The sequence below is a fragment of the Stylophora pistillata genome, chromosome 3 (assembly GCF_964205215.1).
Source record: "Stylophora pistillata chromosome 3, jaStyPist1.2, whole genome shotgun sequence".
NCBI classification, from domain to species: Eukaryota; Metazoa; Cnidaria; class Anthozoa; order Scleractinia; family Pocilloporidae; genus Stylophora; species Stylophora pistillata.
Genome location: NC_142521.1, coordinates 18,838,472 through 18,865,000, shown reverse-complemented (window position 1 = coordinate 18,865,000; position 26,529 = coordinate 18,838,472). Strand labels below are relative to the sequence as shown.

General features: G+C 39.1%; 3 protein-coding genes across 4 annotated transcripts; 1 reads left to right on the top strand and 2 right to left on the bottom strand.

The window, feature by feature from the left end:
- Window positions 1-4,692: 4,692 nt before the first annotated feature.
- LOC111333477 (uncharacterized) lies at window positions 4,693-6,586 on the top strand. The gene has a single exon (XM_022939050.2). It carries the CDS (start codon window positions 4,693-4,695, stop codon window positions 6,259-6,261), a length of 1,569 nt encoding a protein of 522 aa, XP_022794785.2. The 3' UTR covers window positions 6,262-6,586.
- Window positions 6,587-7,765: 1,179 nt separating this feature from the next.
- On the bottom strand, window positions 7,766-20,704 carry LOC111333484 (TBC1 domain family member 20). Of its 2 annotated transcripts, XM_022939065.2 has the most exons (10): window positions 20,384-20,704; window positions 19,020-19,092; window positions 15,890-16,093; window positions 15,401-15,490; window positions 14,643-14,737; window positions 11,184-11,275; window positions 10,707-10,808; window positions 9,801-9,942; window positions 9,142-9,332; window positions 7,766-8,703 (listed from the first exon to the last, which is right to left on the bottom strand). In XM_022939065.2, exons 2-10 carry the CDS (start codon window positions 19,054-19,056, stop codon window positions 8,463-8,465), a joined length of 1,194 nt encoding a protein of 397 aa, XP_022794800.2. In that variant the 5' UTR covers window positions 19,057-19,092; window positions 20,384-20,704; the 3' UTR covers window positions 7,766-8,462. The 2 variants fall into 2 exon arrangements, with proteins under 2 accessions (XP_022794800.2, XP_022794799.2); XM_022939064.2 differs by lacking the exon at window positions 19,020-19,092.
- Window positions 20,705-22,490: 1,786 nt separating this feature from the next.
- On the bottom strand, window positions 22,491-23,929 carry LOC111333493 (lipopolysaccharide-induced tumor necrosis factor-alpha factor homolog). The gene has a single exon (XM_022939086.2). The coding sequence runs from the start codon at window positions 23,710-23,712 to the stop codon at window positions 23,248-23,250; it is 465 nt and encodes a 154-aa protein (XP_022794821.1). The 5' UTR covers window positions 23,713-23,929; the 3' UTR covers window positions 22,491-23,247.
- Window positions 23,930-26,529: the final 2,600 nt, after the last annotated feature.

Genomic DNA, 26,529 nt, shown 5'->3' with positions numbered 1-26,529 from the left:
CAATCTCTTCCGGCTTTGCCAAACCTCAAACTTACAGATGGGGAAATGACACCTCAAAATTGACGGCAGCAACACGTCCTTTCGCTCTATGAAAGGGTCTCAAACACCATCGCTTAAAATGCATTAAACAGTTGTATCGTTGGAGTGCGTTTGAGCGCATTTGGTCAGAGCTGTTGAAGAAGGATCAAAGTGGCCATACAAATGTTTGAAAGGCTTCAAACTACGACGTACAATGAATTTGACCTTCTCGAAAACCGGTCTCAAATTTCATACTAAAAAACCGTGCTTGCGTTTGTCCTTGAGAACGGTAGAATACGCGACAAATACGTACGAAAAATACTTCTACACATTCAGATTATATCAAATTATATTTACCTATAGTGAAAGGAAAAAGTAACGACCTAACTTTTACGGAATGTCCAGTCAAAATCAGGCAATTTCTGCCGTTTTTACCGCCATATTCATTTGAAAATAGCGCTACCACAATGCAATGCAATCGGAGTGCGCACACCGCCTACGAGTGTTCAGTATTTTCTTAGCGAAAATTATGGCCTTCATCTTTAATTTTAATGGAAGAGGAAAGCTGGGGAGAGAAATAAATTTGTACCCAGGGGTGAGCGACAGTGAAAAAAGTAAGGAGATGTGTTGGAACGGACTGCCTCCTTCTGGTAGCAGTTCGTCTCCCTTTCTTCGACCTACTCTTCATTAGGAAATTATGAATCTGAAATAGCTGCTTTACATTTAGCAAGAAATACTCTGTGTTCAGCTGGTAATTAATGGATTATTATCAGCTTGAAAAGGATTCATGATGCATTGAACTAAGAAGCAAATATGGCTTTTAGAAACGGTTTTTTGGGGTTCCAGTCGGAGCGACTTTTCAGCGGGTCCATAATCGTCCCGTAAATATTTTGCACTGTACTACCTCAATGACCTTTGTTTCTCAAATAAAGGTTGAAATCCACTTCTTTATCCCTAGCAATCCTTGTATTATTATTTTTTGTTTTATCACTGCGTCTTTTGTTTTCCCTTTCTTGCAGAACTAATATTCCGCACTCTCTTACAAGTTGATGGTAGATTTGCTCGTCACCTAAATTAAGGCTCAAAAGTCTGACGCAGAAACTTCGACAACAACTACATTTATATATCCATTTTAAATAGTTACAGGAAGTACTTAAGAAGAGAGTAATGGCTGCCCTAAGAAACCATTGGGAACTAGAAAAACAACAAAAGCCATAAAGTGGTCAAAGATTTTCAGGAAAAAAGATGGTTTCCATCCTGTTCTAAATTGATTTCATTCTAAATTTATGCTACCGAAAATCTTATATCAGATGTCGGAGTTGGTTCTTGTAGTTTTTACTTATGGATATTCTTGACAGTTCGCTCCTGTATAGTACATCAATGACGGATATATTTATATTTTCAGTTTGGGTTACTTTTTCAGTGGCCAATTTTCATGCAAATAAGGATTCAAGCAACTTTCTCAATTATTTTATTAAACAATGCCGCGATCTTAAGGAGGGCGTACAGAAGAAATTTACCTCGCTCGGAACAAGTCAACAAAATGCTTCCTGCTGTGCTTTCGTTAAAATTTACCATAAAGGGCAACTGTCATGCCATTTTACGCCTGTTGCATTTCCCTTTAGACCAACTACCTGCCGTTGGCGGCTCTCCCGAGGAAGGCATCCTCCGCACGTAGCTAACAATAGAGGCTTACAACACCGCACCACTGAGCAATGACATAGCTGCTTTTCATGTACCCGTATTACGGGGGCACTTTTTTTTAAGCAAGTTCAATATCACACTGTATTTTTTCAACAAAATACAGAACAAATTAAAACATATGACCTAAGGTATATAAACAGAGTGGAAAAGGAAACTATATTGAGTCAAACCCTGAAGAGGAACAGAGACAAGAAAAAAAAGATTTCTTTTTTACCCATCGTTAAAGTTGCACGAAAGACTTCCCGCTGGTTGTACAAGGTGTGACTTTATTTCCTAAGCTCTTCCTTCTGTACAACAAAGAGGCTGAAGGAAAATCACTGTGTTAATTTTAATTCTAAGCGATAGAGAAATAAATGCTATGTCATTATCATCAAATATACGAATAGGAACAAAAATAACTATCCGAGGCTAACATTCCGACCATAGAATACGCAAGCTCTATGCGATATACACATTTGTCAGCGTTCACGCGTTTCCTCGGCGCGCTTCAGTCAAAGTTTGTTTGTGTTTCTTTTGTTTTTGAATAAGCTTATATGGAGAAAGTGTTTGAGAAAAGATCTTATCACTCAGTGAACAAATACATCACACGTCATTCTGTTATCAGCAAAGGTTGAGGATTATTGAAAAATGAGCAAGCAAAAAATATTTTAGGATTATAATGAACTAATATTCACAAAGTCACGAACTCAGTATTGACTAGTATGACAAGACAAGTTGAATTTTTTAATAACATCGATTTACATTTAGAGTTTAATCTGAAGTAAAAAAAATCTGCCATCTTTCAGTGGCCAACACTTATGATAATATGCAATCAAGCAACTTTCCCAGTGTTTTTGTGAAGAACGCCGTAATCTTAAAGAGGGGGTTAACATGATAATCTCGTCGCCCGGAACAAGTCGACAAAATGCTACCTGCTGAACGGGCGCAAAGGTTGACCATTATGGGCGAACATCATGCAATTGTACGGCTGTTATATCTTTCTTAAACCTGATCATCAGCCGTTGACTTTTCTGAGAAAGGCATCCGGTGCATGAAGCTAAAAATGGAAGCTTACAATACACCAATGATGGCGGCCTTTTCACACCCCCGCTTACGTCCAAATTTTTCTAATCCAAATTCAACATCATGCCTGGGTTATTTTCTTAACAAAATACATATCATAAAAAGACATACAACGTGTCGTGGATAAACAAACTGGTAAAAGGAAAATATATTGAGCTAAGCCCCAAAAGGAAACAAAGATTAGAAAAGATTTCTTAAGTCATTATTCAAGTCAGTCAGGAACTTGAAAGACTTCCGCTTGCTCAAGGAGTGACTCGTTCAGTCCCAAGCACTTATGATCCATGCACTTTTAAGTGGACAACAAAGAAGCTGAAGGAAAGTTGTGTTAGTTTCAAGTTTATGTAACCGAGAAAAAATAAACTGCACTGAAACCACCACAAAATATACGATCAGGAACGTACTTAAATAACTTTCCTTGGTTAAAACTCTGACCATAACATAGACCTTGACGTGTCTTTTCATACGCAAGCTCTGTCCCACACGGTACACCTATATCCTGTAGAATTCCTCGGCACAAGTCAGACAAAGTTTGTTTTTTAGGTTAAATGAAAGCTTATAAGGAAAATGTGTTTTCGGGAAAGATCTTATCACTCTATAAACAATTAAAGCGCACGTCACACTGTTATAAGCAAAGGTTAATGTTTATTGAATAATATTCACACTTACGTATGATGCACGATCCTCGCAGTAGATAGCGCTATTTATGCAACAGCGAAAATCAGACCTGAAAAAAATCAGGCCTGTACGGGATTCGAACCACTGACCTCTGCGATACTAGTGCAGCGCTCTACCAATTGAGCTAACAAGCCAACTGGGAGCAGGCCGTTAAGTTGATTCGTAATAAACCCGTGAAAGTGATAAATCGGATACAATGAATATAGGAAGTTCATATATTGGTAGAGCGCTGCACTAGTATCGCAGAGGTCAGTGGTTCGAATCCCGTACAGGCCTGATTTTTTTCAGGTCTGATTTTCGCTATTGCATAAATAGCGCTCTCTACTGCGAGGATCGTGCATCATACGTATCTAATACCGCAGTTCTAAATATATGAACTTCATATATTCATTGTATCCAATATTCACACTGTGACGAACCATTTACGTTAACTGGTATGACAGAACGGGTTAGGTTTCAAAATAGCATCAATTTACGTTTGGAATTCCACCTGAAACAAATTATATTGTCGGACAAAATAGTACTGCTTTCGCCTTTGCTTCGATGTTGTCATAACAACAAATACACTTCTTTACGATCTAGTTGTATGACTTTGTTCTTTCCTCTTTCGCGAGTGATTCAAATGAAATTTCCATTCGCCTTTATTTCATTGAGATTAGTGGAGGACTGTACAGGACACTGCTTTGCTTAACGCTGCACTTCAGGCAGAAACATCAGTAAATCTATTATGGTATATTACATTACATGCTGTTTACACAATCGCGTGACATTGTGAAGTGCTGTTTAATCTCATCACCTTCTATTGTTATTCTTTCCTGATCTAAGCTTAAACGGTCTGAAGCATTTTTACTGTTTTGATTTAGGATCAGATAATCCTGCCAGAAAGCTGAAAGGCCAAACTTGGGCATACCTTTAACGGACAAAATGAAATAGTCACAAAAAGATTTTTTCGTAAACGGATACTTATTCAAACTTCTCTCTATGTACAAGTTGCACAGTAGTTTTGATATGCCTTATTTGCATTTCTTTGTCTTCCGTGTTTTCATCATTTAATGGTTATACCCATGTATAGACATGATTCGACAGACTTACCGTGACGTGGTTTTCAGATGACGCACAGACACAGCGGGAAGCGTCAAATGCGTTTTGACTTCATGCAAACAGGACCACAAAGCCAATAAAAGTAAGAGCGAATTTATTTCGTGTCAGTTTGAATTGTGAAACCAGCTGAGAATGGAAATTGAAAATCAAAATAAGTGTGCCTTGGAAACCTTTGAGACTTCGGACATGTTCGAGTCCTACCTAGCGTCAATTGTCATTTGTGTTTTGATCTTGGAAGCTTTCGTTGTACTATTCCTTCTTAAAATGAAAGATACTTACGAGTCAACCGTTAAACAGCCACAGAAAAATGGAAAACTCTCCAGACCCCTGGGCTGGTTGGAACGCGTGTTACTGGAAAGAGAAAGAGTGAATCAATGGGGAACTGTGTCTTCAGTATTACTCCTGGATTCTACGGAAAAACTTAAACAAGAACACTTAATAAAGGCCCTCAGCTTGCTTCCCAAACGATTTCCCTTGCTAAGGATGCGAATCAACGAGAGCGGCAGTCACCCATGCTTTGAAGAAATGGAAAATCTAGAAACAGTGGACTTTAAAGTCTTGGACGAGATCATGGCTGATGAATGGGAAAGAGGCTTCGAAGAAGAAATAAATGGCCCCTCATTTAATACTGAAACGGGTCCTCTGTGGCGAGTAAGGCTACTTAAAGAGACAGTTTACGAAGGGAAATACCGGAACTCTCTAGTGTTCACATTTCATCACGTCATCTGCGACGCCTTGTCTATTTTCAAACTTCAACAACAGCTGCTGAATTTCCTTTCTTCAATGCACGGTGGAGAACACTTCAAAGTCGAGAGTCTTCCCCTCAGACCTTCTCTTGAATCGTTGACATCGAGTGTCGTTACACCCAATATTTGGGAAAGACTGTTGTTTTCGAGTGTATTTGCCTTCCAGCGACTGAAGAACATCTTTGTCAAGCCAAAGAACTTGTATCTGTCGTTGTACCCCCCTGTTGCTAATTCCGATCCGTCGGTGATGAAGAAAACTTGTCTCCTTGGTCGCAGTCTGTCTGAGGAGGATACCAAGCTCTTGATAAAGAACTGTAAGGCCAACAAGTGTACTGTGCACGGTGCCATAACCGCTTCCACGCATCTAGCAATTGTGCGACTTCTCAAGCAAAAGACAGATGACTTAAACGCTCAACTCACCGTTGATTCATCGTACTCGGTTAGTTTACGCAAGGACTGCCAGCAGATGGTGAGCAACGACGATTTCGGAGCTTTCGTCTCTGCAAGTGTGTTATCCATTCCAGTGCCCAGTGTTGACCTCACCGACAAGCAAGGATTTTGGCAGTTTGCAAGTGCGTGTACTCGCGATGTCCATACACAGGTGAATTCTGGAAAACATAGAAACGCTCTGAAGTTTTATCAATGCATTGACATTACATCGTACTGTAAAATGTCCGAATATAAACACAACGAAGGCCGTAAAAGCCACATATGTAACATAAATAATTACGGAGCGCAGCGCACTAATCTGAGTGAAGACTGTCCCTATAAGATTGCGGGATCGTATTTCGGTGTACAGGGCGCGAAAACCAGTCATACATTTGGCAACAATATTATTACAGTTGACGGCAAGCTGTACTGGGCGGTGGAGTATTTTCCACACGTCACCACTAAAACACAAGCAGAAGATTTTACTGACTTAACCTTGGAAATTTTAAAGGGGGCTTCTGTATGATGGGAGTTGGATATTACAAAAATATTTTGCGCGTGTGAAAATCGTGTTGTTATTTATACCGTTTATGACTGAAATTGTAAAGATGAAGTTATATTTCAACAAACAGCAAAGTTATTTAATTTGTTTCATCAACGTAGTCTCGCAAATTTCGCGGGACGTTTACCTATAATAGCTTATCGACAAAATAAATACGTTTTGTATAAATCTTTTTAGAAGACATTAGAAGAAGGCATTAAGATATGGTATGTACATTTCAATAGGTGTACTTTTAACGAGAACCCTAGACAGTTAAAATCAAAAGTATATTAAAACACAACTTCTGAAATTGTTTTCTCTTTTCGCATCCCGTATCTTCACGTTGATGTTTGTTAAAGCATTTAAGGTTCTTTCCTCCGAGCATTATACAATACAAAGACTGTATGTGGCAACTGATATAGCAAAATGTTCAAAGCAATGAAAAGAACTAGAGGTTGCGCAATGTGCTAGAAGGTAGTGTCGCAGAAGGATTTGTATTCTCATGCAAAACAGAAAACCCTCCGCATTCCACATAATTATGAGTACCCTGTTCCCCTAGAGAAAAATGATTTCAGAAAGTAGTTACTAACCGACATTCAACCAATCATTTAATAATAACAAATTAGATATTAACAATAGCATATGATAACAATAGTAGAAAAAATAATTTAAAGGGGCTAGCTCGAAAGCCTCACGGTTCCCCTATCCCTCTGCACACTAGTGTCCAAAATCCAATTCGGCCACAAGTACCTAAATCGAATTCTAGTGTCCAATATAAAAATTGGGCACTAGAGTCTAAAATTCATGATCGGCCACTAGTGTCCAAAATCCCAAATTGGTCTCTAGTGTCCAAACTCCATGATCGGCTACTAGAGTCTAAAAATCCTAAATCGGTCTCTTGTGTCCAAAATTCATGATCGGCCACTAGTGTCCAAAATCCATGATCGGACACTAAGAGTCTAAAATCCCAAATCGGTCTCTAGCGTCCAAAATTCACGATCGGCCACAAGTGTCCAAAATCTCAAATCGGTCTCTAGTGTCCAAAATCCATGAGCGGACACTAGAGTCTAAAATCCCAAATCGGTCTCTAGTGTCCAAAATTCATGATCGGCCACTAGTGTCCAAAATTCATGATCGGCCACTAGTGTCCAAAATCCCAAATCGGTCTCTATTGTCCAAAATCCAAAATCGGACACTAGAGTCTAAAATCCATGATTGGCCACTTTGTCTAAAATCCAAAACAGGACCTCAGAGTCCAAAATCCGGCATCAGCCACAAGTGTCCAAAATCCAACTGAATCAGCCACTAGTGTCCAAAATCCAAAATCCAACACTGGTATCCCTACCTCGAGAAAACCAAGGACATCTCTATCTTAATATTCCAAGTTTCTCACATAATCATCAGAATACATTTGATAATGGTCAGTTCTGTAAACGAATCGGTCGGGATAAATGGATTTTGGTAACTAACCCAAGAAAGAGACTAGCCCTCAGAACAAGACTTCGTATTTTATTGTTACACCATTTTCTATACATTTCTCAGATAATTTCTGTACAAAAGAAATGTTCAAGCCGTAGCAGTTCTTCTACCTGCATAAAAATCGTTCGACGACCGTGTTGTTGGTAGTACCAATCCTTTTCTCATAAAATACACAGCAGCAGACTAACATGCAGTCTTTCTACATGCCACCTGTAAGAATTCGTAAGGCTGAGTTCTTTGCTGCAAAATCATTTTCTTTTACTATTACTTAGACAACGCGACTACAGTGTAGTCCATCTGCAGTATACTGTTTTCATGCTGACTTTATAGACGTTAGATTGAAAAACAACTTCGTCGAAGAGAAATGGAGATGACGAAGATACTCCCTTCTTCCTTTTTTCAAAGTAAGGTGAGTCTCATGAGGGGAAATCGTTTGAGGAAGCCTTCCGACTGACTCAAGTATTTAGCATGGTTCCTTCAAGTAGGGTTTACAAATGAGAACAAAATTCTCCTTTTAAAATATAGTAATCACTTGTTTTGAACTTGGATTCCAGTCAACTTGAATTCAACTAAATTCTTCTGTCTTTTCCACTCTGACGTTCTGACCACAAGTCAAGGTTTCTTGACAAATTAGTCCGAGCGACAGTAATGAAAGGGTTGCCGCCAACCCTCTTCCTCGTTTCATTCAACTCGACACTTCCCTTTCCTTATATCCACTGTTTCGCTGTACTCAGTACATAAAGAGCCACAGTCCCCACAGAAGCCGTTAACGTCCACACTGCGAATTTCATGTAAGGATTTGTTTGTGTCGCCGACTGGAAATTTTGTGAAACTTCAAGTTCGTTGTTTGTGTGAAGGGCGAGTTGCTTTTTCCTTTTTCTTAAAAGGGAATCAGGTCTTTGGTCCTCTAACTCTCGTATAAACTGCTTGTGCTTAGCTACGGTTATGCTGCAATGAAAACAAATGACACTTTTAAGATGAAGAGTATAGATAAGAAAAGATGCGAGGCGATGGTTCGTATATTATTTTACTGCGCAAGTTGTGTTCATTGCTGCGAAGATTGCTTTGATATTCCTTTCTTAGCCCGCAGTTCACAGATATAATTTTCTTACATTCACAGTCATTTTATTCACCACGTCACGGGTTTACTACGAGCCATCATAATGGCCCGCTCCCAGTTGGCTTGTTAGCTCAGTGGGTATAGCACTGTACCTGTATCGCAGAGGTCATAAGGTCATAAGGTCATGAGGTCATATTTTTCAGGCCTTGTTTTCATTGCTGCTCAAGTAGTGTTCGTTACTGCAAAGATCGCTATGATATTCATCTCTTAACCGGCACTTCATATACATGATTTCCATATATTCACAGTCATTAAATATCACATACCTTTCTTTAAGATAACGATCAACAGCTCCGGACAGCTTTTCAGGAGGAAATTTACAGAACAGCGAATGCGCAGTCGTGATAAGTTCTTCAACGTAGTCAGGAAGATCGTCGGGGATTCGAGAAAGAAGATGGTGAACATAGCTCATTTCACATTCGCCACCCAGCACTTCAGAACGACGCCGGATGACAAGCTACAGACAAAAATGTTTGAAATAGTTTTCAATGATTGCTTAGTGTTTTTTCTTTTTTTACACTTCGCTCGGCAGAAAAACCTAAGTATGGTTACCACGCCGCACGAAAATTCTATGGCAGTTTCAGCTTGCGAATGAACATATTCTAGGTACGAGAACGTAAACAAGGGTAAAAAGGAGGTAATCGAATCGAGTGATGAGTACATCCAGCCATGTTGTAAAATACTCCTACGTTCGGTCTCAATCGGCCCCAATCTTTACTCTAATCAAAGCTACAAAATCGTTTGAAGCGTGAGAAAAATACGAGGGACCTACCCACGACTAGTTGTGGTTTTGATGCCGATCGAAAGAGAAGATGGCAATTTTGCTGGACCAATCACATAGACACAATCATAGGCACTGAGTTCAAAATTTCACTTAAGTCTACCAGTAAGTTTAAAGTTAAACATAACGAACACAGCAACTCACAGCGGCACCGAAGTAAACAGGCATTAGAGGATGAGTGGCCAGAAAGAAGTCATACAAGCGCACTATGGTGGAAAAATCCTTCAACACGTGACCATACCACGTGATTAGCCAGCTGAGGGCAAACACTTGTCCTACTTCAGACCTTGTAATTGTAAGGAGTAAATAATTACTAAATTTGAGTTTATCATTTTTTAATAGAAGAGTCTCCTGTAACTCAGTGGTTAGAGCATCCGACTAGATCACGGAGGGTCGGGGGTTCAAATCCCATCTGGAAACTCGATTTTTCTCTTCTATTAAAAATTGTTTATTTCATCTTCCATTATCATTTTTTGCAATATTATGCTAGGTAAGGCATTGGGGTGTGTCTGATATTCATATGTTCACAGGCATGCAATGGAGTGTGGTAGACAAAATGGTCTTTAATGTCAGGGCAATTGACTTTGGATTGAAGGGACTAGGTTCCAGCCCTAACCCAAGGGGTTACCCTATCCACTGTAATTGCGCAGAGTTCTTGGGTGGTGCATTTTGCTCTAACAACGCCTCTCTCCATCCAAGGGTAGAGACTTAAGGTACCTACCAACTATTAGGAAAGCATGAGTACACCATTGGGGTATTATTGATGGGATACCACCTCATCCAGGAGGAAAGTGCAATTTATGGCAGCTGCATGGTATAATAACCAGGGTGTGGTTCAAAAATGTGAACCACTTGGTTAACCTACACTGTGTACCTTTGGGAGCCTGCAAAGTGATCTTCTTGTTCTGTCATACAGAAGTGGGTTCTGTATAACTGAGGGTGTGATATAGCAAGTGGATGGCATGGGTAAAAACTAAGGAAAATCATTCAGGGGGTTGAAGTTCATGACGTCCAAGGTTGACATTGCTGAAACAAAAGGCAATAACATACCTAACAAGAAATTCCCTTAATTCTGGATCAGCTTCTTCGATAATAGGATGCAAAAATGCCAGCATTTTTGTTGTCTTCTCCATTGAACCTTCCATGAAATCCCTGAAATGAAAAAGCATAGATGCCTATAGCAATGAACAACTGAAACTCTTTGGTTTTACTTGTACATATTATTTGAGAATATTGAAGGAAAATAATTGAACAGTAAAAATATCAAACGGGCATTACAAACAATACTCTGAGTCGCTTAGAGAGGCAGTAACCTTGAAAGAAATTACAACCATTCAAACAACACCTGTTCAGTGGTTTTCACTATTGAGCCCGCTGGCCTGCTAACTGCCACAATTTAGTAAACTCCCAAAGAGAGAAGCAATGGTCCCGTGGTTAGCGGACTAAACCCTAGATCAGTGGTCCTGGTTTACCACTCAATATATATTCCAATCCCCAATAAAAAAATTCCGTGTTTTGTCAGTTTACCTCAGTTGATGAAGAGACATTTGCTCAAGGAGAGCTGCAGCTAACTCCTCTCCAGCTACAAGCAACAGAGTGACTGCCACATCATGGTAACCCTTTTAAAATGATAATCACAAGTTTTTGGTTAATAAGAATAAATGTTGTACTCTAAGCAAAAGAAGAAAACATAAAATGTTTTTTTTTTGGGCAGTGCAGCTAATAACAGATTTCTGATGTTTTGCTGGAAGTTCCAAGAGGAATTCTTGTATCGGTATCATCATCACCATCAATCCTTTTCATGCCTCGTGGCACATAGGGCCTTCACAGAGCTTTCCACTCCTGCTGCTGGTTGCTGCTGTCCGCACCTCCTCCCACGACCTCCAACCTGCCTCTTGCCTTTCTTTTTCTACTGTACGTCTCCAAGTGGTTTTTGGTCTTCCCCTTCTCCTTTTACCTTCTGGTGTCCAGCTCATAGCAACACAGCAATCATTATTACGATCTTTCCTAAGAATATGACCAATCATTTTCCATCTACGAGACATCACTTCCGCACTCAGTGGCTTCATGCCTGCCAGTTTCCAGGAGCTCTTTGGTGCAGACATGGTCTTACCATCGGATTCGGAGGATCCTTCGTAGGCACCTATTATGGAGTGCATTCACTGCTTTATCATCTTCTTTGTTCATCTTCCATGTCTCAGATCCATAGAGTAACACTGGCATTACTAGAGTTTTATACAGCCTCAGTTTTGTTTTCCTCAAGATGTTATTAGAGATCCAGATCTTCTTTAGCCTGTTAAAGGCACCTCTGGCTTTTGATAACCTGTTCTTTAAGTCCTTCATACCACCACCCTCTCTACAAACTTTGGCCCCCAAGTACACGAACTCATCGACATATTCAATATCCTGTCCATTGATTGTGATCTTTTCTTGATTCTTTGTATTGATCCTCATCGCTTTTGTGGAGTCCCACCCGTCTGGCCTCTTCATCCAGCCTTGTTGTTTTATCCTGAATCTGCTGCTTGGTAGATGAGAGCAGGACTATATCGTCCGCAAAGTCCAGTTTTGAAGTAAACTTCCATCTAATACCATTTTCACCACTGCCAACTGCTCTTCGCATTATCTAATCCATAACAATCAAGAACAAAAATCCCGACCTATTACACCCTTGTTTTACACCAGTTTTAATGTCAAACCACTCACATGTTTCCCCCTGGTCTTCTACAGCACACTTGAAGTCGTCATAAAATACTCTTACCATTTTCACGATCTTCTCCGGGATTCCATACTTGGCCATTATTACCCACAGACTTTCTCGGTGGATAGATTCAAAAGCTTTTTCAAAGTCTACAAAGTTTAAGTACAGGGTTGCCTGCCATTCGTTGACCTGTTTAATTATGTTCCGCAGGATGAAGATCTGATCTGTTGTTGCCCTCCCCTTTCTATAGCCTGCCTGTTCCTTCCTCAGCCTTTCGTCCACTCCATTTCTTACTCGCTCTATGATGATTCTACTTAGTACCTTCGCCACAATGGACAGTAAGGTTATTCCTCTCGAAGTTTTGCATTCTCTGAAATTTCCTTTTTTCGGTAACTTGATAATTAACCCTTTCTTCCAGGGTTGGGGGATCTTCTAAAACGTCCATACTTTTCCCAACAATTGATGGATTTTTGTTGCTGAGAACTCTATGTTTGCTTTCAATAGTTCAGCTTTGATAGAGTCAGCTCCTGGCACTTTCCCATTCTTCAATCTTTTTATTGCTTGTTTGACTTCACCTAAAGTTGGTTCACTTACTGAGATCTCTTCAATAATGTCACTAAATTCCGGATCATATAGCTCATCACTTAAGACTGGGTTTTCTGTTTCACCCCTATTGAGTATTTCTTTAAAGTGCTCCGTCCATCGTTCCCGTACCTCTTCTCTTTTATTGAGGAGCTTTCCATTTTTATCTAATACTGCGGTGGTTTGCTTTGGTTTTTCATTGCATAATATCTTCGTGAGCCCATATAGTGTCCTCATGTGTTGGTTTCCTGCAGCCTCTTCTGCCTCACAGGTGATGTTCTCCATTCATTTCTTTTTGTCTGCCTTTATACTTCTCTTCACTTCCCTGTTCTTTTCTATATATTTTGCCCTGAGCTGCTCCTTGACCCTTCCTGACAGTGTTCCCAGGATCTTCTTGTATATGTATACATACATGAATACACGCAGATCAAAATAATTTATCATTCTGGGTCTCACACATCCAACCATTGCATCCCTCGTTACATTAACCAATGAATTCTCCTTGGGAAAGGATAAGTCAGCAAAGAAGCTAGAAGACCTTAATCCACTTACTGCACAGTGAAGGTACTTATAGAGGTAAGAATGAACTATCTTGCCTAAAAACACATCATAATGACCTATATACCGGTAGGTCTAGTCATCCCTAGGTGGGATTGTGAGAAATGTGCATGCTGGACTGCAGCCGAGGTTGGGAGGTCTGAGTTCAAGACCTATAGACAGGTTGTTATGATGTGTTTTTGGGCAAGACACTTCACTCTCACTGTGGTTCACTCCACCCAGGAGCATGATAGGGTGGCAACTGAAGAGTTTATAGCTGTACTAATGTACAGCAACCCATTTGGGGCTTAAGACCACTGACTGGATCAGAAAGAGGCCAGTCATGTTGTTTCGTTTAATAAAATGTTTCTCTTGACATTGTGGAACATTATTGACATATCTTTCATGTAAGTATGCTTGTTAAACTACCTCTCAGTACATTGCTCAGACTTCACTTGCTAGTTTAGTCCCCTAGAACAAGCTTAATCATTGTTCTTGATACCAGAACAGTTGAATAACCAGGAAGAAGGTGTCAAAGAATGCAACTTATTTCAGCTCAAAACATAACAAAACCAAGCTGGCTGCTACATTAAAACAAAAGAATATTGAAGCTTACTGTACTCAATGGCAAAACCTCAAAAGGGTGGGAGAATGAGTGGAATTGGAACAAATCCTTCTTTAACAATAATATCTTTCTACTTCTTTTGGGAGAATCTGAAATGGAGTAAGGGATGTAGCATTCAATTCAGAGGGAGTGATAATTCTCCTTGTTGCTTCATGTTACAGAAAAAGGTATATACTAGATGAGTCATTTGGCTATATTGCTGACTTAACATTTCCATAAATGGGATGCAAGTCTGCTGCAGCATTATAGTCACCTTTGCTTTAATTTTGACACTATTCATTTGCACTTGTGTTTATATATTTAGCTTCGCCTAATTATCTCAGGCAAAAAGACCACTATGGCTTTAGCCAATTGCAGTGATGAGAGAGGCATTGTGATAGTCTGGTATCTTGCCCCAAAACCCAACACAATGATCTGCCAAAATGTACAACTTGAACATGGACCCTTTGATCCAACACATTGGTCCACCTTTGTGTATGACTAAACTGTATATTGCCAAATAGATAGCAAACAGTTTATTATGCATTCATAAATAGCAGTGTACCTGATAATAATGTAGATCCTGATTTCTACACAATACTCTCATGATAATCCTAACAAGCTGTTCTTGAAGGGCACGCCGCCTTGATGCTTTCATTTCTGATTCAAAATAAAAGTACAAAAACTGTAAGCATAGGTCTGAAATTTTTAACAGTAAATTGGGTAGTTGAGTAGGATGGGACAGCAGCTTGAGTCTTAAAAAAAAAACAACGGTAAGCTACATTACAAAACACTACAACTCACTCGCCTTTGATTCACTTAGTAACTACTAAACTATTGTTATCTTACATTGTTATCAATCAAAATATTAAAATTACTGTAAAAAAAAAACATTTAATCCAAAAAAAGTCATCTTGAGACACTGTTTAAAGAAGGTACACCATCATTAATGCATTTAAAAATACTTAATTAATAATACTTAACAGAAGAACAGAGGAAACAGAAGAATACAGGCCATGTGATCGAAGATATCACCCAGATTGTCCCAAAGAAACATCAAGTGATTTGGGATGTAAGCTTGCACCTGGTTTCCATTTGATCACCTGGATGGACCCTATTGCCCTGAATTTTAGTGTATTTGAGATGAAACAGAAAACCACAAGAAAACAAGATTTAACTAAAGGAAAAAAAACTGTGTAATGAGTATTTTCTTAACATCGTAACTCACTCAGTGTCTCTTTTAAGCCCTTAGACAACATAAGTGTCAATTTATGACCCAAAAATAATCTTCAGCTTATACCACAGTAGAGTCGACTAACTTACCGGAGGGAAACCTCCTGTGTGATCGATCAACATCTAAGTTTACTTGTCTCCAATATTTGTGCTCACGAAACTGTTCCAACTCAGAATTGTCTGGGGAAAAAATAAATTTACGCTACAATCTTTATCACATTCTCAGTGGTTTCAATAAGTTTTGAAGTAAATGGCACAAACTGCAAAGTTTGCAGCTAAGGGAAGTTTGAAATCTACCCTTAATTGTTATCAATTTCAGAGAGAGTAGAAGGCTATTTAGCCTGACACAGATGGAAAATTTTGCCAGCTCTCATTAAAACCCTTGTCTTCCTTTAGCTATACCTTGCTTTAAGATGAAAAATTCCAGAAGTACCTCCTGGGTAAAACACAGAGAAAAGCTAAGTTCCTTGGTAGGATTTAAACCTCAGACAGATCTGATTTCACAATTGGATGCGATACCAGCTGATCTACAGTTGACACATACACATACAGACACATACTTGGTTTGCATGTTTTTACCTTCTTTGTCTTTGTTGTCTTTATTCCTTGAAATCTCAAGTGTATTGACATTGAGCAGTTTAGACCATACTTTACACCTCAGGTCGAATGCAATGTAGCCATCAGCTGTGATGCTCAGGTCTTTTAGTATTGGCACATCCACTGGGTCTGAATCTAAAGCATCTGTTATCCTTTGGATCTTACCTCGCAGGCGAGCCTCTGACACTGTGAAAAGATTTTATATCAGCTTGAGTGTACCTACAATTATATCTTATTTCCTCCAATAACAGCCTGGGTGCTTATTTAAAATTTTGGCTAAAGGGGTGGAGAGTGGAGGAAGGGTGCCTAATCAAGGGGGTTTCTTATTCTTCTTATCATTCTCTTGTACTGATTCTGCCATAGATGATGCTTAAAAAGTTTTAATAAAGTGGCAATAGATACAGGTTTTCCTTATAGACCCTACCATTTAAGAAAGTAAGAGAGGAGAGGGAGTACTTGTTTGACATAATTATAGGAGTGGTGGGTACTTATTCGAGGCCTATTCAACAAAAAGCAGGAAGTTAAAATGAAATCAGTCATGTCAACCTGTGCATGTGTGATATTTTTAACTTCTGAATTTATGTTGTAAATTCAAATGGTTTTGATTCCTACTTTTCTTTGTTTTGAGAATACTTCTCAAAAGACGTGCTTTGAACAGAGAAAAAACAAAACAGACTAGTCAAAATGATGTTCACCTGAATTTCAACTGAAAAGACAATGTACCGTAAACACACTATCACAAGAGGGAAGGAAAGATTCGGGAAGTACACATCAGGGCTTGGCAACAATGGTAGCCAACTAGCCCTAGAATAGTAGAAATTCAGTTTTGACTTGTGGTTTTCAATTTCCACTGACCAGTTTGGCTAGTAAAAAAACTGAAATTGTTGTAACATCTCAGTCATCACTAGCCACTTGGCTAGTAAGTTGAAAGTTAATGTTGAGCCCCAACAAATGTCTTTATGTGTGACAAAGGTAACAAATAGCACTGTCTATTGCGAGGATCATGCATCATACGTATCTAATACCGCAGTTCAAAATATATGAACTTCATATATACATTGTATCCAAAGGTAACAATATGTGATTCACTTATCTAAGTTAGACAAATTGCATGTGTCACCCTCTATCACTACACTATTAATTATCATAATCAATAATATATTTGTGCACATGCATCAGTTGACTGTCTGTCCATAAAACTCACAGTTTTCCTGAAAACTGTTAGCATCCTGAAACAGATTGTTTGTGAACAAGTATCCATGCATGTTCTTGTGCAAAATTTAGGCTATTACAATACAATACAAACTTTATTGACACTCTCTAAAGAGGGTTTTTCGGTGACAATGATCTAAAAATTACAAAATTACAGTACTAAAAAGTATAATAGAAAAATTAAGGAGGCTAAAATGTTGATAAATGTTCACCAAAGTTACAACTAAGAGCGATGAGAAAGGAAAGCAGCAAGTAATTTGGCTCTAAGTTTATGCTTAAAATCACGAGAAGAATTACAGAGTTTGAGGGTATTATCTAAACTGTTCCATAGACTTACTGTACGATAAAAGAAAGTCCTTTCTCCAGATTTAGTTCTATATAGGGGTATATGCAGAAGTTGGGAGCTTCTGGTTGTGTGACCACTTATCTCACCACGTGTTAGAAACTTCGAGAGATAAGTAGGAGTGGAGCCGGTCATACATTTAAAAGCAAGTACGGCATCACTGAGATATAGCTGAGGATTTAATAGTCAATAAGATAGCCAGTGCAGTTCTCTCAGAAGCAGAGTCACGTGGTCAAATTTTCTGAGACCACAGATGATCCGGGCTGCAAAATTCTGGACTGCTTTTAGTTTGAGAAGGTTAGTGTCCGCTGCATTGGACCAAACGGAGGAACAATAAAATAACTTACTAAACACTAAAGTGTTAATTATCATCAATAAGGTCGATCTGTCAAACACGTGCTTAACACGATTAATTTGAGCTAAACTTGAGAAGCAAGAGGAAACTGTTTTAACATTGATATGCTCGGGAAAAGTAAGGCTCGAGTCAAAAGTCACGCCTAGGTCTTTAACGATGGGCACCGGTATTAGTTCCTTTCCTAAGAGGGAGAGACAAATAACCGGGATATTATTTAAATTTTGTCACTTCCATATAAAATAAGCTTAGTTTTATCGCGATTCAAGAGAAGACGATTTGCCAAGCACAAGTTTCAAATCTGTAGAAGATCAGCATTAAGATCAGCAACAGCCTTAGCCCAGTCTTGGACTGGGAAAGAAATGTTGAGTTTTGTGTCATTGATGTAACTTTCAGTAAGACAGGACTGGGGGGCGAGGGGTAAATCGTTTACATAAATATTAAACAAAATAGGTCCGAGAATGCTTCCTTGTGGCACGCCTGATACAACGGGTAGAAGATCAGACAACGCAGAATTTATACGCACTACTTGTCGTCTGTCAGAGAGATAGCTGGTGAACCAGGCAACACTGGATGGCGAAATTCCAATATCCAGCAGTTTGTTGAGCAAAATTCCATGATTTATCGAGTCAAAAGCCTTGCTCATGTCAAGTGAGACAACAGCAGTAATTTTCTTCTCATCGCACTTAAGATAGCATCATTCGTTTGTATTAAGGAGGTTTCTGTAGAGTGCAGTTTCTTATTTCCACTTTGCCGAGTAGATAGCCTTTTGTTTGACACTAGGAACGGCATAATTTGATTGAGTGCAGCCCTTTTGCATACTTTCGAAAGAATGGGCAGCAGAGAGATAGGCCTATTATTGTTTATATATTCTCCAAATCAATGTAGAATGATAGGCTAAGATGATGGTAATGTAAAAGATGGTTCTACCTAGGTGACTGCCGGTTGTCAAACAGCCAACTTGTCCGTCAGTTGACTGTCTACCCTCTGTCATGTGTCTATCTATTACCTGTCAGCATAGAAATGGCCATTTGCTGGCAGATTGCTGAATATCTTTTTAAGCCAACTAATGGCCATACCAATTAAGAGAGGATAACAGGGGTGGGTACATTTCGCTGACCCCCAGTCCATAGACTACCCTCAATGGACTACCCATATGGACTACCTAAATGGACTACCCATATGGACTACCCTAAATTACCTACCTTCGCACGAGCGAATCGAGTGAAAAGAGGGCTTCATTCTCTTTTGTACCAGATGCGTTCAACCGGCGACAACCTGTTAAAAATAAACCGATCTGTCACTTGATAATGAATAACTCCACCTCAATTTGTCGCCCACTATATTCCCACGCTGTTATTAAAGAGAAAACAAAAATGCTTCAAGAATCTACCTGGACTGCTTCATCGCTCTTGACTGACGCATGGTTGGTGTTGTTGTGTAGCTTTAGTTTAGGCTTCAATGTACTGCTCTGATCATCTAAAGACTGCAATATCTGTGAAAATAACTACACTGCAGAGCTGGGCCCAGAGATATTTCCTAGAATGTAACTATTTCCTGCTGACATAGCAGGAAATAGTTACACTTATGGACAAAGAAACTTGCATTTATTCACAGGCATGCATTTATTCAGACAGTCGTTTCGGCGAAGCCCTTAGACTTGTGAGAACTAACTCCTCAGCTAAAATCTTTCAAAAGAGCTCTTTGCAAATTGCTATTTGAAATAAAATTATTAGAAAAGGAGGATGAGTATATTGAAATCCTCATGATTGTTAATAAAGTGGTTCATAAATATGTTACGTCTGTTTTTTTTTCTCCTCCTTGTCTTTCTAGGAACTATCTACAGTGTAGTTATTTTCACGGATATTGCGATCTTCAGATGATTAGAGCAGTACATTGAAGCTTAAACTAAAGCTACACAACAACATCAACACTGCATCTGTCAAGAGCGATCAAGCAGTCCAGGTAGATTCTTGAAGCATTTTTGTTTTCTCTTTAATAACAGCGTGGGAATATAGTGGGCGACAAATTGAGGTGAAGTTATTTGTTATCAAGTAACAGATCGGTTTATTGTTAACAGGTTGTCGCCGGTTGAACGCGTCTGGTACAAAAGAGAATGAAGCCCTCTTTTCACTCGATTCGCTCGTGCGAAGGTAGGTAATTTAGGGTAGTCCATATGGGTAGTCCATATGGGTAGTCCATTTAGGTAGTCCATGTGGGTAGTCCATCGAGAGTAGTCTATGGACTGGGGGTCGGCGAAATGTACCCACCCGGATAACACTGGTCAATGTAAAGAACAGTTCACAAAAGAAGATTGTCGGTTGTCTTCTGGTAACAATTTCATTTGCCTGGAGAATTTGAACCAATAGCTGGCTGATATATACTAGCTGTTGGTCAAGAGTCGGTGAAGTTTCAGCAATATGCTTGTTAGTTTTCATTATCGTTCTATATACCGTGACACCGTCAGCCAACACAGTCTGTCTCGATTAAGCTAGCAGTCTGGCTTTTCAGTCTTTACCCAGCAGATACATGTAAACGACGGAAACATAAATTAGACGACCATACTTACAATAGTACATCATCTGCCCTACGATGCCTGAGTTCTGACTTTTCATTTTTCCAACGTAAACTTTCCTCTTGTATGTGTAATGTTGAGGTTCTCTTTGGGCTAGAGCCATGTTGTTGTTATCCAACCCGCACACTTAACTCTGGCAACAATTTAAAATCATTACTAAAATCACAGCCGCATTGTCTATCATGGAATTTTTAATCGTCCGCTATAAACTTCTAACACATTTTGAGGGTGAAATTGACTATATTTGTCGCCGACTCTTCGGCGTTTGACGATGATATCCCCTCCATTTTGTTCCTTGTTGTTAAAACCGCTGACTCCACTGTTACGGTCTGCGGCTTCACAAGACAGCTGATAACCAAAACAGCTGGACCCTTCAAGCCCAAAGTTGACAGGGTGAAGGTTAGGAAAATTTGAATAATTTTTGTGACGTGCCAAACTACCGCTCACTTGAAAAAATTCTTCCTTGGGCAGTTAGAAGAAACTTAAAAGAACCAGACATAGTAAAGTACACAAAGGATACACGCTGACATGGACAGAGATACAAGATAGAGGATAAATCTTTGCTCAAGGGGATATCTTGTGGAATTCCTTTAAGGGGAATTCTGCCTAGTTTTCAAAATAAATGGTTTTATATTGTGGACAAGCTTTGCAACAAATCTAAACTAAAAAATCCTTCAAAGATTTCAGTTCAAAGCTTCATATATGTGTTAACTAAGATCAACCTTGTCCCAAAGCATCTCCCTTGATATTTATCACTCATTTGGTGTTGAAGAGACAGCTGAGTTTCCACACTTTTGTGGCTCCCTTGAGAGTCGCATTGTTCAAAAGATTGAACCCATTTTCAGACTAATTCGGTTTAATAATTATAACCCTACATTGCAGAAAATACGTGTTCCATTTTTATGGAGAACCACTTGGGGAAAATTACTCACCATACAGTTGATCAATCATGAAATGTTTATGTCGTTCAGTTATTATAAGGATTTGCATGTATTGATGTATTCTCTTCAAATGCAAGATTTCTTTTCTAGAATTTTCCCAAATCAATGTAATTTTCCAAGGTCACAAAGTCATATCACAATAAGCTTGATGTTTGTTGAAAGACTTAACCCTGAAAATATATTTCTGATGTTCAATTCAGCAAAGATAGTTTTCTATAATTCAGCCTCTTGACAAAGATCTTACCCAGCTATGAAGCTTGACCAGAGATCTTCCCCTTTTAAAATCTAAAATTCTATTTTCTTTTCTGAACTACAGCCACCTTATCTCTAATTTCAGTGTGCAAACGTGTATTTTCTTTAGAATATCTCAATTTCCCACAAGACATTGTAAGATCTAAACAGGACTCAGAGCAAATGGCATAAGCTGTTGCTCTTACTGGTAAAAAAAAGTAAAATTAAAGTATGTAAGCTTTCCAGTGAATGAAAGAGTTCCAGTAATGGTAAAAATGTTAACAGTACGATATAAAACTTACTCTATCTTGTGTTCATGGTAGCAACATAATTTGTCAAATGGGGAATGTATACACTAGATTATTGCATTTTTTGCAAAGATGTTTCACAACAGCATTGTCAAGATTACCTGGTTTGTGTGGAACTTCAAGGTAAATTTTACAACAATCTGGGACTGAATTGAATCTTCTTCCCTTCTTAACTCTCTCCAATGGATATAACCAATATGCAGAACCATCTCAACTAACTAGGAGCAAAACCTATGCAAATTACACCTTAGTTACACATTTTCACCTTGTGTTCCTTTTCAAGTCTTATTATATCGAAGTTTTCTTCATTCTGATAAGCATTGGTGTGTTGTGTTTGTGTTTGAGAAACTCAATTCAAATGTACTTCAGTAATGAGACAAAGATGTAATATACAGGAAAAAGTGGACATTAATTGATTAAATTGTAACTTATTGGTATTGACCAAATTTGGAGTCTAGATCTGTGTGAAAATTCTCCAATATGTGAAGCATATTCCTGGTATGAATCCAAACGGTTGAAATAGTTAAACCAACTTAAAATGTTAAACATCCCATCATACATGCAAACCATTTTCAAATTTTATCCTAGATAATCGGCATTTAAAATCTAGAGTGACTCAACTAAATTTTAAAAACATTTTATTGATTAAATTTCCAACAATTGCACTTTAAAATGTGGATGCTTTTCACTTTCAATCAGTTTTTATGGCTTCTTCCTCTTCTGGAGACAAAGCCATCGTCATGTTCTTTCATGTTCCAAAGCTGATGGAAAATACCTGAAATTCCGTTTTAAATCTGGATTGGCAAGTTTCATTCGACAGCATTGTGCCATGCATTAGTTGTAATCATAACAGTTTTTATTATTTTTTACTTCGCCTTCTGGTTAACACTCTATCTGATCATTTAAATATTTTAGCGATACAAAATATTTTGGATACACAAGCGGCCGAGTAAGGCTTAAAGCCATAATGGCTACATTTTCTTTTCACTGATCTCATCACAAGCTTTCGGTTTCCTCTCTTTCATCAGCCAACCCATTAATTGTGAATTTCAGTAAAAAGCATTTCGCTATACGTAGTTAGTACCGTTATCAGATTCGATATTAGGAAAACGAAACACAGTTTAGGAGATGACTATTACTCTTCAACAAACATCAAGACGGCCGCGCTACCTACGATCAAAGTAAGAGAAATTGGGCCGTGGACCGTGAAACGGAAATTAAGTCTTTTAAGCTTCTCTATCACTATTATGTATTTTTTTTGATGCGATCTACATCAACAGAAGACAAAAAAATCAATTACAAAAAATTACAGTTAAGTAATTGTTCCAAAACCTTTCCTTCCCTACTTCTTTTTTTCCTTTCTCTATCTATCTTCGGTTTACATTCGGCGGTAAACTCCGAGCTGCCTTCGGCAATGCGGGCAGGAATGAACGGCATCTTGCATGCCGTCGATACAGAACGGAATCAAACAACAACCAATCCAACAGCCGACAAGGATCAGCCCTCCACACGCCAGCCAAGCCAGTGTACCGGGCGTATACTGTACGGAAGTGACAATGGTTGCAGTGCAGTAGGGGCAAACCATCGACACGGGCGCTTCGCCATACATCGCGTTCCCCACAACCACAGTTTGCGGCTGCTGTATGATTGTGGTAGTGTGAGTGGCCTGACCGGACGGAGCTGGAGGCGGCCCGTAGCCTTGCGGTGGTGGCCCATACCCTACCCCAGGTGGTGGATAGGCTTGAGGTGGAGGGTAGCCCGGCTGCTGTGGATACGCTGGTGGCCCTGGAGGCGGATAACCGGCTTGAGGTGGTTGATAAGGAGGAGGTTTAGGGTCCGCCATTATGGATGTCCTCGATCAAGCACGGAAGCAGTTATTACTACTCTTTTCAGCAACTTTACAGTGCCTTTCGAAGCCTCGAACGCTCAAACCAACTCAAGAGTTATATTCAGTCCTTCAATCTGAAATCTATAGACGGAGGAAGACCTTACTTTCGTCTTGGAGGTTCGACGCAAAATGCCTTGAATGTTATTCTACTAGTTCTGCTGTGAGAGTCTCAATTTCGTCACGTGATGTTGTTTTACCTTATATGACGTCAATCTCTTGTTTGTTTCCAACACAACCAGCTAAATTTGCAAATGACTAGCGTGGCTTGGAAGGACGTTGAAGGTAACTAATCGCATAGGAAGATATTAAGGAAAAAAAAAAAAAAACGTTTAAGTTTGAAATCTAACTTTTAAGAGTATGCACAGGAATGAACAAATTACGTTCTTAAATTCTAGTTGAAAAGATTTGAAACGTGTTGATGATTTCTAATTCAACTGCAATTTGATTAGTCTATTAGCAGCTGTGCATTTCCCATTCGAGGACAGTGAAAATCTGACACGAATGTTTATTGTTCTTAAATTCTTAATTCTTAATTCAGAGGGGAGGGTAGATGCTGTTACTTGTCTTCCAAATCTACGCTAATCCGCGGCCTTTGATATTTCTTAACTTGCGATGTTAAGGAGTCAAGCCTGAGTACACAACCTTTTTCACCAAAATTCACTCTTTTTCAACGATATTGATAAAATTAGGCGCCTCACAAGAAATTCGTCTCTCTTCTTTTCATTTACGAAGCTTACTAATTGTTTTTTTTTTCGAAATGTATGTTTGGGAACAAACTTAGAGACCAGATATCTTTCTCCTGGGAGGTAGTGGATTTTTTTTGTGGGGAGGGACGACATGGTTTTCAGGGGGAACGGAGGGGTGTAGTGACTGCCAATACAGAGATCTAGCAAGAGGACGAGAACGTCATTTCAGAACGGGAGAGCGCGCGGAATAGTCTGGACACGACACCATTCGACTTCCGGTGTTAGCGTTGCCTTTCTCCCAAACAAGTTCAAGACGTCACTTCGCTGGTTTTCCCGTCGCGATCAGAACGTCTGAGATTTCCGTCAATTGTGCACTTGTAAGTCGATCCAAACGAGATAGTACTGTTTGGAAGTATTTCAAAACTCATATTCAGGATAATTGGGTCCCTTTCTATGTGTTAATTGGTGTATTTTGAAACTTGCCGCTTCAATATGCTGGATTCCCGAAAGGAAATTGGAACACAATCGTTGGCACGCTATCCAAGCTTTCAGGACTCAGTTTGCTTTTGAATGAGCAAGGCATTAGACAATAAAAGGGCTTTTCTTTAATACATTTCTTTAAGCCTATGTGAAAACTTTAAGAATGGGATGCCGTTGAATTTTATCGTAAATCGATTCATCAATAACCATGCTGCATGTTGAAGTTTGGAGCAGTCAATCAAATGAACTATCACGAAGCTTACATACCGTAAAATTTTTTTATTTATTTGTTGTCGTAGTCGTTTTTACCGATCATGAATGAATGCTTTGTGGATTGAAGTCAGAGATAACCAATTTGAGAATTTTCTCGGGTTTGCACTTTTTAGGTCTTAAAGTTTTTTAATCAGCGCCGATGAAAACAAGAAAGTCGTGCTCACGCAACAAAAGAAAATGACAATCAATTTTGTTTCGACTTTCTAAATCAAATAATTTAATTCAGTCTTGAACAACTTCGTCGAAAAGAAACAAAACAAAACAAAACAAACAAAAAACCGAAACCAAGTCTTATGCTAAGCCTAACGGTTTCATAGGTGACTTGCATTAATTCTTTCAGCGTTAAACAAGAACTCATCATAAACAACTTTGTCGTTGGCTCGCTTGGTTTCTACATGGTTTCGCCATAACCCCGTTCAAAATGCTTTGCACCTCTAAGTATTCAATGTTCAAAAGAGATGTACCGTCATGAATGAATAGAAATATTCAGTGAACAAGGGTAAAAACGATGATGATTTCCAAATTATACTTTGTAAAATTGCCAAGAAAGACGAGCAGTGCTAAAATCTAATGGCACGAAACGAAAAGACAGCGACACAAATCGCAAAAAAAATATCTAATGGGCTCTAAAATTCGATACAGGAATCAACAGACACGAGTCTTACCTGGAATGGATCAATTATAGAGTTTAATCGCCCATGTGGTTCGTATATTATAAACATGTTCGGGCCCGGACCCGCAGTGGGAGGATCTCACGCCCCCCAGTGAGACTGGACTTATGACGGGACCACCCTACTGAGGACACTTTTTGTTGCGTTACTATTATGGTATATAAAATTACATGTGCTTTTCGCTTGAAGTTATTTTAGTATAGTCTGAACAAAACATTTTAGTAGTCTGAACAGAACAAAACATCTAACTTTCCGTAACTATAATTATCCTCTCTTTGCGCTTGTTGCATCACTCTCAAAGAGGATAGTTTCGTTGTCTTTAAAGCTGTTTGTGAAAGCGAAAATTTGTGTTGGCGATCTTTGAAAAGCCGAGTTTTGGCTATTGAAGAACAGATATTGCGATGACGCCTCGAGGCAACGACTGCTAAATCACTTCTGAAACACAACGGGGCGACGTTCTCGACCCAGTTTCTTACCGGTATTTTTGCTGCGCGCGCCGTTGTCAACTGACGTTCCCGTCCTCTTGCTAAATCTCTCTAATATTAATAACTGTAAACGAGGGCCGGGAAGGAGGAGGAGGAGTTCAGAAGCGAAACGGAAATCAGCAAATACGTTTAGTCCAAAGCGTTAAACGGTAAACTCACGGTAAACGAAGACGACCG